General features: G+C 39.2%; 1 protein-coding gene across 2 annotated transcripts; it reads right to left on the minus strand.

Annotated features, from left to right (window-relative positions):
- Nucleotides 1–7,366: 7,366 nt before the first annotated feature.
- On the minus strand, nt 7,367–10,278 carry LOC125298461 (GTPase IMAP family member 9-like). 2 transcript variants are annotated; one of them, XM_048249210.1, is made up of 3 exons: nt 10,188–10,278; nt 8,957–9,083; nt 7,367–8,546 (listed from the first exon to the last, which is right to left on the minus strand). In XM_048249210.1, the coding sequence occupies exons 2-3, from the start codon at nt 8,967–8,969 to the stop codon at nt 7,546–7,548; spliced, it is 1,014 nt and encodes a 337-aa protein (XP_048105167.1). In that variant the 5' UTR covers nt 8,970–9,083; nt 10,188–10,278; the 3' UTR covers nt 7,367–7,545. The 2 variants fall into 2 exon arrangements, with proteins under 2 accessions (XP_048105167.1, XP_048105168.1); XM_048249211.1 differs by having other exon boundaries at nt 8,957–9,043; nt 10,188–10,272.
- Nucleotides 10,279–14,810: the final 4,532 nt, after the last annotated feature.

A 14,810-nucleotide genomic window follows, 5' to 3' on the forward strand; every position in this document is an offset into this window, starting at 1 on the left:
TCACTCTCAGTAAACCCACCACCACCTCCCGATGACTTCACATTCGTCCATTGGGGGAGTTCCAGCAGCAAAATGTCATGTACAGCCAGGGGAGGGGAGACAGAAAGGGGAAGTCCAGAAGCTCTGTGGTGAGTCGGAAAAACACCTTCTCTGGCAGGGGATTTTTAAGAGTCAAGTGTTGCTAATTAAGCAAAAAAAAAAACGATTTCATTCGTTTAGTCTCCTACAGTTCTTCTCATCTTTATTTTCTCTTCTGTGCGCCACGTTTATGCTTACTAATTCAGGGCTGCCAACTCTCACGCACAGAGGTGATTCTAGAGTCTGTGAGGGCCCCAAGCAAAAATTTAAAGGGGGCCCTACCGACAAGTGTTATCACCATTATGTTATATCACCATTAGGTTATTATGTTAAATAATAAAAATACAAAAACATGTATCTTACCACTGCAAGCTGGCAGCTCGACTTGTCTTACATGTGTGTGTAGAACAGACCAGAGATGGCAAAAGTACTCACTTTCCATACTCAAGTAGAAGTACAAATACTTGTGTTAAAAACATACTCTGGTAAAAGTAGAAGTACTGGTTTAACTCATTTACTCAAGTAAAAGTAACAAAGTACAGGCTTGGAAATTTACTTAAAGTATAAAAGTATAAGTAGTCTTGTGAATGACAACCATTTTTTATGCAACAGCACCGGGACCACACAAATGTTACCAGAGTGCAAGAGTGCCAGTCTCTCTTTTTAAATCTTCCCATAACCTGTTTGGCCATTTATTGGCTTTCTCCCCCAACATTGCACTGCCTATTTCAGAGGGCAGTGTGTTCTTTTGGCCTACCATCAAATGCTGGACATCTTTAGAAAGCTAAGATCCTGTAGTTTCTTAGGAAGCACTGGCACAGAGTTACAGAGCCTAGACTATTGTTTTTTTTTCTTTCTGCGAGATAACAAGCATCTCTGAACTGACTACATTGATTTCAGCCTTCTAGGTCACTTGATATTAGCCTGGCTGTCAGACTCATTGAGATGGGGTCTGGGAACTAGGCATTCATTTTCTCGTATTTGAAACGTGGTTTACGAATGCCCAGAGCCGTTTATTGGGCGCTACGAATGTCTATTAAATGCATCTGTATGTAGCTCATAACGGCTTCGATGTGTCGTCGTTAACGTTACTGCCATCAAGCTGCAATGATTTGCCGCGAATGAATGCCGCCCAAATCAAGTCATCTTGTAGTGGTGCGTCGAGTGCAACGTAGCCTATATCTGCTATTGATGACGCAAAAAATAATAACGGTAGGCTGAAATTATTTGAAACTAAAGAAACGAGCCAGTTTTGTAAAATGTAAGGAGTAGGAAGTACCAATATTTGTGTTAAAATGTAAGGAGTAAAAGTAAAAAGTCGCCTCAAAAATAAATAGTAAGGTAAAGTAAAAATATCTGACAAATCTACTTTTATTTGTATTTGTACTTTGTTACTTCCCATCTCTGGAGCAGACTGTCCTGAATCTGGCAATGTCATTGCCATGGTGGAGGGATTCTCTGGGGCTGAGCAAATTACAGACATATGTGGTGTGCACCTTACAGAAATAAATGCCATTTTTTTATTTAGTGATGAAAAATGACCTTTCTGTGTTCCATATCTGTGACACGAACTGATCTGACCTGACTTGACCCAAGTTTGCCTGTTAGCCTGTGTGTGCCTATGGTGTATATGCACTCATAATGATTCTTCTGAAAAAAACTTTTTACTGCATTACCATGAACAAAGCAGAGGCAAAAAAAGGGGTTTCTTTGTTGAACAAATTGGGATGCAATGTGAGCCTTGAATTGGATGCCATGCAGGAATTTGCTAGGGTCTCAAAACCAGATTATGAACATGCTTTGCCATAGAGAGAAACACACAATAGCGTTGGATTATAAAACATGCTTTGCCACAAAAACAAATAAAAACGTGAGGTAAGAAGTCAAGCTATATGAAGTTATTATTTCACGATACCAAAATTATGACTTTGATACGATACTGTAATGCATTGTCCATCGGGTTCCATTAAGTGGCATACGTTAACACGGCTGCCATATTGCTGAGTAGTGTTGTCACGATACCAAAATTATGACTTCGATACGATACCTGCCATAAATATCACAATGCTCGATACTGAAATGATACTACGCCGAGATCCTAAGATATCTGGAAAAAAAGGACTCATACTTCCTCCAAATGTATTAAGTCATTTGTGTTGAATTCGGTGCACTTTTGTAGTGTGCAGGTCAATTCTGGGTTCTAAACTTCCTACATAATTATTATTTTTATAGTCAGTAAAATACTGTAGTAGGCCTACTTTGTGTGATTAAGTCCTTTATTGTTTGTTATAGTTCATTTACATTGTGTTGTGTTTAGGTAATACAGTAAAGTAGCTTTAAATAGCCAAACTAGGCTAGATCAAGGTCAGTGTTGAAATTACTGCATGCAAATCACTGAATGCTATGCAGAGGGGCCTAATCTTTAGGCCATCTGATGTACAGTATAGGCTACCCTAGGCCTTCCCGTGTTCATGGGATTTCTTTGACAGTTGCAAAGGGAAAAATGTGAGGATAGTCATTCTTTACGCCCAGTGTACAAGTACGACGTTCCAACCACTCAGGTCTTCGTCAGATAGGCCTACACCATTACCTGTTGCAATATGTCTTTGTGCATTCCTACATTACGTCTATTTCTTTGATAACATGATTTGCTATTACGTAACAAAAAGCTGCTATTATTATTAGGACTCAACACACTTTGGTGGTATTATGCTGTGGGCTTTAATTAGCGCATTTCGGGTAGCCTATCCTACATCTGGGAAATAATTATTGAAAAAATTGCAGTCTACATGCCATGACAAATATTACCAGTAGTACTGATCGAACATAAAATAGATTGTTTACAAGTTATGGTAATGTTATTCTGGGGTGAACATTGCGCTTTCATCACGTTAGCCCCCTATGATGCTCGTAATGTCTCGTCAAAATGATTACAGCTCGTTGTCTCGTCAATTCATTGATGAAGGAAGGTTCGCTTTATCCCAGAGATTGAGAACCATACTCGTTTTCACTTTAATTCCATTAATATGTCTGCGAGGTGTTTAGCCAAGTTCCATGCGTAGCCCACTGCTTTTAAATTACTTTGAAACATATTTTAAAAACGGGCCTCTGTGTACCTGATGGCTTGCCTTCACTATTTGCGATGTATCCGAAATAGTTGCAGATTTCACTTCACCTTTTGTTTTATCCACAAGGCCAAGGACTGTCGGCAAAGAACTATGTTGACGTTGGCTGCGCACTCACTCACTCAGAGCTGCCTGCTTGACACGCCCACTTGCCTAGATGCTTGCAAGGAGCGGTGAGAGCAGTTCACCAGACACAGAACGTTAATTTTAATAAAGTATCGATTCTAAAAACGTCGGAAATCGTATCGTTTTTTGCGTGAAGGCATTGTGATACCTTTTTAGTATCGATACACCGTGCAACACTAGGCAGGATGGACTGGGGTTGAATCCAGCCATCCGCCTTCTCATTTGGTTATGGTTGGTTCTCTTCTTTTCTATCCAGTTCATGGTTGGCTCACATTATGTCTTTGGTGGCCAATCATGTCACAAGGGAGATGTTATAGCTCGAACATACCCCTAGGGCAGCACGCAACGCCAGAAGTTTGTATTGTTTGGGTTTACCTGATTTCCGGTTGTGTCGCAGGAATGTAAAGGCCTACCACAAATGGTTTACCGTTGCCCAGCTTGCTCGTGGCTTCGATCGAGCTCCGATCTTTTATAGAACTCTCTGCTGTGTCGTGGCTACCTCGTCTTACATCAGATTGAGCGGAATAACGCATTGTTACTCTCATTGACTCGCACACCAAGCATTGCCTGCAAGCTTTGTGTATCAACACGCTGTGGCTCAGGTAGGTCTTTTCCATTCGGGCTAGGTGGTTACTTTATTTGGGTGGTAGCTTAATAGGCCTATTATTGTGTGTTTCAGGGATCTACCATACAGTAGCAAGAAAGTGTTTGCCGACCTGCCTTAGAACGACTGCTGCTTTGCCTAGCCGCTGTTAGCACACCACCATCTATCTGTTGTGCTACTTACCAGGATCAAGCTAATTGATTGAGCCCATTGACCTGAACGAACTGTATCATAGGCCTCCGGTGCGGCCGCCCGAGCACCTGCCCTCTGACCTGAATGAATGTGTTTGTTACGTGGTGTAGTGACTGTTTGAGTGGGTTGTGCATCCTTGTCCCCTAAATTGTGAATTTATTTGGGTTGTTTGTTTTCTTTCAGTTGTTTTGTGGTGTTTGTGTCCTTCGGCAGGAGGCCGTTTGCTCAGTGCTGTGGAATGCCAGGAACCTAGTTTACTTTGTCAATTGTTTCCATGTAATGTTATTATTTGTCATTTGAGTTGCATCATCGAGAGGAGGCGATTATCGCTGCAGAGCATCAGTGCTGCCGTTGTTTCACAAACATCATTTCATTGTTTGTTTGTTTGTTTGTTTGGTTTGTTTGGTTCATTTATTTCTACTGACTTGATCTGTCTGTGTCCGTGTCTGTTTCCGTGTTGGTGTGTCCTCTTCAGTGTGTAGTGTGGGTGCCCTCACAGTGTGACCGTAGCCGTGCTGTGTGTGTTTGCGTGGCCTTGCACGTGTGCCTGGGGTGGATTCTTTGGATACTCATACCTGAGTCGCTGGACGCCCACCGGTAAGCTTCAGTCTGGTTCTGTGAGTGTGTGTGTGTGCGTGAGACTCTATGCCAGTACACTGACCCATGTACCACCCTTATGTGGTGTTTGTTGTTGTGCATTATTGATGACAATGAATTGTTTGATCTCTATTGAATTGCTAAGATTTGGTGACATTGTAGTGATATTATAGTGACTCATACTACGTGTAAAGTGTTTTTACCATTGCTGACGTCAGCTTTTAGAGTGCCTACTACTTTGCTGTGTTTTTGGACTAATAAAATTGTATTTTTTTATGGAACCACGTCTCTGTTTATTCATTACCTGAACCTGATTGCCTAATTTGATCTAAGTCTTAGTCATAATTTGATAGAAGTCTTAGTCATTTACAGTTCCCGGGTTAGACCCTGGGGTGGCGTAGTCGAAGTCCATTACTGCTGCCGCTACATGTGCATTCTTAATATAATCTGATACTATGTGGTAAATTATAGCTCTGTGTATACGTGTGCGTGTACTCATCACATTTGGGAACCTAGTCAAACCTTTCCTCTCGCAGCTTCCATCGACACAGATAGATTACAGTTTTTCTTGATCGTTTCAATGCTTGTGTTAACACCATTTTATCAACACCAACAATTATCAGGTCTTAACAATTATCAGGTCTTAACAAAATTACTCTAGCCAAAATGACACATTTTATACAGCCATACACAAATACAGCCATCAATATGAACCGGTGTAGCTTTACATGTCATGTTTGCTACCAGTGTCATTTCCTCATGACACTGGCATAGACATCTGAGTTTTGCAAAAGGGTGTGATGTCATCTGTGAAATGAAAGCAAAAAAAACTGTAACCACATCCTCACATCTGCAGACCTTTTGCTGGAAATCATTGTTGCTGATTGGAAATCGTTGCCTGTGAAAATAGGTCAAAATCTAGGTCACATAGGCAGACATGTGCCGGATGTCTATGGGTGGAAGCAGACTGTATGTAGCTGTGGTTAAGAAGCAAGCTAACAGGAAACATTAGGGTGCTTATACGGGTGCTGTCATAATATTTTGCTTGCAAAATATCAGACAATTCAAAATTAGTTGAGATAAATAGCAGGAATATATGCTTGTTTTTATATTTGCTTATAACAAGACATGTTTGCATTTGATTTGAATTTTTTAATTTTTTTGACCATAGTACAAGTGAAAATGTTCTTGTTCTATTGGCAAATATTGCATGTGAAGGTGTCTTGTTTGGTGGAAATGCTACTTAAAATAAGCAAATTGTCTTCAAATAAACATGTGATATCTGTCAACACATACAAACAGTAACTATCAACAAATGCCACCAAAGTGAACAAAGTTCCACAACGTTCCCTGTGGTTGTGTGCATGTGAACCGCTCACATCAAGCGGGAAAAAAGGCTTCCCTTCTATTCTCTAGGTGGTCTATTCTCGTGGTTGTAGCATGATTCAAGCCTGAGAGACGTGAAAGACCTGATGCTATTATTCATAATAATGATTTCATAATTTATTGAATATATTTCCTTCATTAGTATACCAGTAACCAGATAGTTAGGCCTATTCTAACACAATATCCCACCTTGATTAGAACTTGCTAAATGTCCTATTGTCTTTGTGAAAAATGAATATTGGACAATTTATCATTTATAATTTTTTGAAATCCTCAAATATCAAAGTTGGTATGGGTCTTTAAATTCCCATATCAGTCGGGCTCTACTGACCAAAGTGTCTGAATCTGTCCCCAGAGGACTAATTTGTTTTTAGGGCCAAAATAATGCAACATTCTAAAAAACATAGTTCCTGTCCTTGATTATGATTTGTTGAATTACATTTGATGCCCAGCACAACCCCTCATATTGAGCGTGTTTCGTTCCATTACTGCGCTACAAGAATTGATACAAGAGTCTCAACATTGCTTGGCAACCATTTTAATGGAGGAGATACAGTATCTCTCATCAGCCTGGTCACAACACACTTTATGAATAATACAAATATGACATGTATGTATATATTTAGAAGAGTGACATCAAGTAACAATACATGGGTGCTTGGATAAATAATAAATAATATAAAACTTGAAAAAAAAAAGATTTTGAATAAAATGATGTTTTTTTAAATAAAAAAAGATTAAAAAAAAAAGATACAGAAACTGCATTTATGGGATGCACAGAATGCAAATGCTCACTGGCTTCAATCCAAATCAAATAAATGAAAATGTAAACATTGTTACACGCATATATTTATTTTCTGTACATAGAGCACCCATGGCCTTATGGTGCCGGGGAAGAAGAGTTGAAGAATTGCTAATTCATTCATTCATTCAATCTTTATTTATTCTTGGAGATTCATTGAGGGTCGTCCTCATTTTCAGTAAAGCTGAGATTACACAGTAACAATGGAATAACAAGAGATATAGTATAATAATTGTAGAAAATAAAACAAAATAAAACAAATACTAAGATAACCTGCATAACATTATAAATGAGGAAGAGAAAATAAAAAATACAGAAAATATTAAAAATAACATACATAAAACAGGTACAATTTGACATATAAAGGTTTGTGATTACAGATCTGAATTGATTATAGGAAAGTAGTACAGTTCATTTTTATGTTACATTGGAGATTATTCCAGGAAGTAGGGGCACTATAACAAAAGGCCTACTTTCCCAACTCTAAGAAATATAAATAATAAGATATATTATATATATAATATATTAAATAAGAAAGTTGTTATTAAATGTTCAGCTATTCTGAAATGCTTTTTACAGCCTTGCTTGTTACACAGAACATTATGGTCATCATTATTGTGCATAATGTCAGAAAGTCATGTTGGAGAAGGCAATACCTTGTTTGGCCAGGCGGGGTCCTTCGTCCCTTTCCTGTTACGCTTCCTGGCTTTCTGATGCTTTATTTCTACCTTCAGTTGTCCAATCTGGATTACATTTGGCTCTTTGGATTCAGATCCTAATCCTTCTAGCTGCCATTTTCTATCAGCATAGTCCTCATTTATTTGTTTGTATTTCTTTATCTGTTCAGCTATTAACCAAGATGTAGTGCTGGCAAATATTGTTGTAAATCCTGCTAGTACAGTAATATAGGTCATTACAGGAATTGTTGGACCTACTATCATAAGTCCGGTTGCTAATGCTATCCCAGCCCCTAAAACAAACAGAACTTTTGTGACATAATCAATTACAGTTTCATCTTTCTCACATGTTAGCTTTGCCTGAGCCTTCTCATAGATTTCACTGCTATAATGCTTTCCTCCATTGACACAACGCATGTCATTGATCTTTTTCAGCAACTCTGTAACCTCAAGTTTGTTATTATTAATGTTGTTGAACACATGGTATCTCTCCCCACATTTGTTAATAATTTCAACAAAATTGGAATGAATATATTTATCTACCGATCTTTCCCCTAGCCAATCAGCATGAGTAAACAGGATGATCATATGGAGAAGAGCCTCTTCTCCAAAGTTTTCTTTGATCCACTCGATGGCCTTAAAGTCCTTATCTGTGAATCTTATATCTAGCCTGATCACCAGCAGGAAAGCATGAGGTCCAGGTGCAGACAACTCAATACAGCGTTTTAGTTCTTTCCTCAGATCGTTTTCCTCAAGTGTGATGTCAGAGATACCTGGTGTATCAATGACACTGACAAATGTTTTTTCAACTTGTGCTGATGACACCTGGCATGCTCTTGTTATAGGTACAGGAACACACTTTGATTTGAATTCAGATTTCCCTAAAATCCTGTTTCCATTTGTGCTTTTTCCTGATCCAGTTTTCCCCAGAAGCACAATCCTCAAGGGTTCATTTGGCACTATAAATCAAGCAGAATGTCACTGTTCAGTAAGGTGTGTTAAATTTGTAACACAACTATAAGAATGGGTATATTAGATAGCAGTGAACTTTGTAATTGTTCCTCACTATCTTAGCAATTCCATTTTCTACTTGTAAACCCACACATATTCTGACTCAAACCGATTTACATTTTCAATTACTGAGTGCAATGAAGCTACTTTTATCAAACCATCATGTGATGAGATGAAAAATCAAGACTTTTCTGAAACTTTCTGAAGGTACTTTACTAAATAAAGTATAAGTAAGTATGATAACACAATCCAACAAAATACAGATTCATTAATTAGGCTCTTGATGTTGTAAAATTATGTTTTTGTATAGTTTATTTCAGTGTCTACGTTGAAAATTGTGAACAAAAAAAATACTCACAGTGTTTCTCCATTACAAGTACAAGTGACACAAGCTGTTGTCCTCAGAAACACAGACGAGAGTGAACTGTTATCTGTAGGCTGACTCCTACACAAAGTAGACAGCCAATCACATGTCGATTTGATTTCTGTCCCAAGCAGATCAGAGAAAAATACCTTATACACACAATTTCTATAGGCCCTGTACACACATAGTCTTGTCAGTGATAGGCAGACAGGATGCTTTTTTGAATGGAATTAGAATATTATTATTTTGGTGGTAATTGATGCTTGATTCTTGATTCTCATAGAAACAAATAATGGAAAAGTACACCATTTGTAAGTGATTCCATCTTTTTTATTCATTCATATATATACAGTATATATATATATATATAAGGGATGGGTAACTTTGATGATAGAGAGGGTCACAACATTTTCTTGTCGCTGTCAGAGGGCCAGATGTGACTGCGAATGTCCACCACTGGGATATCAGGAATCAGGAGTATAAAAATATATATACAGTAGCCTATGTCTGCACGGTTTATTAAACCAACATGCATTAATTTAATATTTCTATACTCAAATGCATTTTTATTATTGTTTCTATTCACCAATGAACTTTAAATAAACTAAAACATATTACACATTCACAACCTTTTTCCCACTGTAATGGGTAATAGCTCTTGTAAAAAGGCTCTGTTAGTGTATCTTTACCAGGGTTCCCACTCTAAGTCAAATGTAAAATTCCATGACTTTTCCCTGACAAAAATCCTGAATTCCATGACCAAATCGGGTAATTGAAAATGGCCATTGAAAAAAACAGGTAAGGCTAACCACTCAAGCAAGTAGTAATGGAAAATGCTGATAACCTTAAACACCAATGTTGCGTGTAAATATGGTATTATTATGCCTAATGTATTTTGTCAAGTCAATTTTGAACTCCTACAACAAAATTCGCTGATATTCCATTGCCCCCCCTAAGATATAATTCCCTGACGTTCCATGCCTTGAATAGACTTTATTAAAATGCTGATCGTATTCTTCAAATTCCATGACCCGTGGGAACCTTGCTTTAATTTGAGGTCGGCTAGCGACTCTAGCAGCTCCGATGTAGCCTGCTTTTAGTTATCTTGCATCGTGCATGGTGTTGTAGTGTTGACTTAAGTTCGCGGCTGATTTCGTTTCTAAGCATAGCCTACTAAACACAAAAGTTGACTTTGAATTCTGTGATAAGATCAGCTGTTTCTCACCTTGTCTACGATTTTGAGTTTTGTTTAAATAAGCCGTTCTCTGTCTCTTCCTCATTCGCTAGTGAAGAAAGCTCGACTTCGCTCAACCAGCACACCCAGAGAACACAGTACACGCAGAGAATGTCTAATGGGGAGGGGAGAACTTTCATTCTCGGGAAACTTCCGGTTTCTGAACTGATTGCAGTTCCATCTGTGGGCGCTCGCATGAGGGCGCTCGCAGGCGAGTCCAGAATGAATGGAGGTCTATAGGACTGTACCCCTCAAAATCCACTTTTCTCGGGATATAATTTTTTTCCAAGTAATTTTAATATTTTGTATTCGAAAGGGGAGGCAAAGAAAGTACACTTGGTTGAGTATTATATTTTTTAAAGCCACTTAATTGTTCTAAAAAGCCTTTCAAACGTGTCAATGACGTCATTCATTAGCACAGTGTTTCTTAAACTTTTTGCGACCCCACAAAAAAGTATGGCGAGGTCTGGCGACCCCACTTTCCCCAAACCCATTCTAAGTCCTTACTCAAATACCTCTCTCAAACGTTAATAACTAAATCAAGCAAAAACTAGAAAGCAAAGTCATTTGTTTTATTTACTCCATATGAACAAGAACCGAGAAAACCAAACAATCATGATTAAACAAGTGTAGGCTGCCGCCATATCAGATCAGAGTGCTATGTGCGTAGCGGGCGCACACACAAGCACGCACACACACATACACATGCAGCATTAGGCCTACAACGTTACATTAATTATATTTATGGCGATAACAATAACAATATTTTTTATTTCCCTTTTCTGGTTTACTATCTTTAACAATTTCAATGGGAAGGGTGGGCATGCTTCCGTGAACATAGCAAGTTAATTCTAGGAGGAATGCTGCATACGGCGACACAGAGATTTTCATCCACGGTGCTGAGCTGACATCTGTATTTTGAGATGTCGTTTCATTTTGACAGGTTTTAAGTTCTCATTCGCCAGAACATCGCCGCAAATCACACATTGTGGGTGGTCGAGGTCATCTTTAACTTGGCAAGTGAATGCATTTTTCAGAAATTCTTTCTGATAAAGCCGACGCGCCGTTTGTTTGTTATTTATTTTCACCGGCCGTTAGACTTGTCCCATCTGAGGATCACGGAGGAGTAGAAGCACTGGTACAGTAGATGGCACTTCCGAGCTTTTGTTCAATTTTTTAAGCAGCCACCTGTCCATTTTGGCTAATAGGCTACCTATATACATTGTTTCTATCAGCGGACCAGTAGCCCATAGGCTGAACCAGATCTCGTTGAAAGACGAAAACATTTCTCTCTCTTCTCTTAACTGCGTGTAAATAACAAAAAGGCAGAAAAGGCCAATATTATTTTCCTTTGTTTCACCTAATAATAATTTCAGACTGAATACAGAAAATAATTGGCGACCCCACGGAAGTTTTTGGCGACCCCTAGTTTAAGAATCACTGCATTAGCACAATGCTAGCGTATTATGGGCAACAACGACCCAACCTGTAAGAAAACGAAGGACATGACTCACGGATTATTTCACTTTTGATTGATAATCCATTTACATTTTGCGAAAAATAAAATAAAATCTGAGGGTTTCAGTCGTTAAATAGGTGAAAACAATAAATTTAGCCATGTAGCTCCATAGGACCCCATGTATTTTGGACTCGCCCGCGATCGCCATCTAGGTGAACTCTGGTGAACTGCAACCAAATTCGGTATATGGAATTAATAGAGAGTGGGGAGGCTCTCCATAGACGGGATTTTTTAAATATAGAAAGCACCCCTATCGGTGGATCGTATCATTACAATAAGGATCCTGTTCAGACGTGAAACCAACATTTTAATGACATTTCAAAACTGGTCCGCGGGCCGCACTGAGTGAGGAGGAGGGCGGCATGCGGCCCGCGGGCCGCCAGTTGCCCATCCCTGTCCTACGATATGAGAAACAAACAATTGAATATTTGATGTGCTTACAGTCTAGTTCAGGACATGTAAGTGTTTGATGTATTAAATACGTTATTTTATCCAGCAGGGCACAATTTGTTATATTTTGTAAAATATACCTCTCAAAGTATGTAGCACATTCATTAGTTTCATGTTTACATTTAGCAGACACTTTTATATGAAGTGACTTAGGCCTACATATGTATTACAATTGACAATTACCATTGTCCCTGGAGCAACGAGGGGTAAAGTGTCTTGTTCATGGCCACAATGATAGAAGCTGGTAATTGAACCCACAACTTTTCTGGCATGCAAATGTATGCTAACCCAGCTCCTTAACCCATGCGCTATCACCGCTCATGTTGTTTGGTTACAAGAGCTCTGAACATTAATATGAATCTATGAACCCCACAATGTTTAGTAGTAGATATGTAATCTGTTCTTGCTTATGTAGACTTGTGTAAACTTCACAAAATTCTAAAAGTTTGCACAAAACCCTAGCCTTTCCAGACCCCACAATGTCCTCAACACTGAAGGAAGTGCTGAGGAACACTCTGGAAAACCTCACGGGAGCTGACTTTAAGAAGTTTAAGCACTACCTACGAGACCAGGGTCAATTTGCATGTTGGAAGTTGGAGGAGGCTGACAGAGGCGATGCCGTGGAGTTGATGGTGCAGGTGTACTACATGGGAGCTGGGGGCATCACGGTGACCATCTTGCATAAGATGAAACACAACCAGCTGGCCATGGAGTTGAAGAGGGATCTGGCAAAATGTATGTGTAGCTGATAGTCTCTCATAAGGCACCAGCAAATATTCTAGAACAGAGCAAGATGGATTACTGGCAGGAAAATACATTGGATATGTTGAAGTACGTTCTATGACTCTATGGGCGCCATTTTAGTAGGCTCAGGTGTCATCACAGACGCTGGCTACCGTGGGAATCCTATGGCGCTGATCCTAAAATGTTAACAATATTTTGTTCTGTAAAGCTGTATGTTGAAATTACGAGAAACCCAATAGACCACACCATGTCTAGACCAGTTAAATATATTGTATAAAGACAATGTCAAATTATTTCCGAGGGTAAATTAGGCTAGGGCACTGACATCTGTCCATCATCCACCAAAACTAAGTTCAATGGGCCTATAGTGTTGGAGATAACGCGTTACTGTAATTTCGTTTCGTTCAACTTTATTGGGAAACAAAGTAGTCTAAAGGTAAATTTAAATTTCAGTAATTCGTTACAGTTACTGAATAACTGTAACGTCCATTCCTGCATTAGGTCTAGGCTACTCACAATATCTGTCTAGCCTATTAACTTATTGTCTCCATGATTGCTTATTATGACCGCCGCTAAGCGAAGCGGTCATATAATGATTGTCAAAGTTGTTTTTTTTTTTTTCCCGTCATCTACTTCCTGAATTTTTGGCCAACGATACCCGGGACACACCGAAACACCGGTGCACATGAAATTTGGTGGGTATGTAGCCCCACTAGACTTTTACGGAAAAATTCGTTTTGTCCCCGGGGGCCACTCCCCCACCGTGCTGGGCCCCCCGAACCGCAAAAAAAGCCATTTTTCCTAAATAACTACCTGAACCGTGGCACTGAGGATGAAGAATCTTTTATGGTATGTTGGTCTTAAGGGCCCACATCAACCTGGCCCAACTCATTTGTGATTTGCACCCCCCCGGTAAAAAATGAAAATGCAATATTATTCTGCTTTAATCGCCCCTATCTTCAGTTAAGATGTTCAGAACTGCACCAAATTGTATGTGTATGATTGACCTGGCATTCTCTGGGGGTATGCCAAGTTTCGTAGAATTTCATCCATGGGGGGGTCTAAAAAAAATCAGGTTATGTGTACATTTAGTGACTGTACACTCATTGGCCTGTAGATGGCGGTGCACACATATACACATACACACACACACACAGGCACCCACATACTATCGGTATTAGAACGGCCGATACATAATTACAAATTCAGTAGGATTAAAAGAAAGCCAAATATTCATCATCATCATGGCTGCATTTCCAGTATTGGCGATAAGTAGGCTAGTCGTTTGTCCACTAGATGGCGCATCGTTGCAGTGAGACGTAATTTTGTTGGAAGTTAAAAGTGGGTTGGAAAAACAATCGACGCTTCCTACAAGGACTGTAGTTTACCGCAGAGAACGTCTAATAAGGATAGGACGATGTTCACATGAAATGTAATTCCCATTTCTTCTTGAAGCCGAAATAAATCTGAGGATGTTTATCGGACATGCTTGGTTTTTACTGCAGGTACGTTAATCTTATAATATCAATAAGGACCTAGGTACAATAATGTTACCGTTAGCGTTGGTTGAGTGATGGAGGCCAATTTGATTGATTACATTTGTAGAAAACTACATGCGGTTATACCAAGCAAATTGATAGCAGCACTGTAATTGTATCTTTCGACTGTCATTTGTTGCACGTGCTACAAAAATCATTCTGTGCAATGGAAGATTTACCAATGTTACACCGGTCTGATACAGTTTTGCCTATACATGCGTGAGACTGAGACGCCTGTTTATTTGTTTTAAGTGCGTGCAGGGTGTGAGAGGGGAATCGATGTGCTTTGATTCCAGCTTGGTAGTTGTAGTCTGTGAAATTAAAAAGTACGTGTGTGTGAAGTATCCAAACAATGACACCTTC

This window comes from Alosa alosa, chromosome 7 (genome assembly GCF_017589495.1).
Source record: "Alosa alosa isolate M-15738 ecotype Scorff River chromosome 7, AALO_Geno_1.1, whole genome shotgun sequence".
In the NCBI taxonomy this organism is placed as follows: domain Eukaryota; kingdom Metazoa; phylum Chordata; class Actinopteri; order Clupeiformes; family Clupeidae; genus Alosa; species Alosa alosa.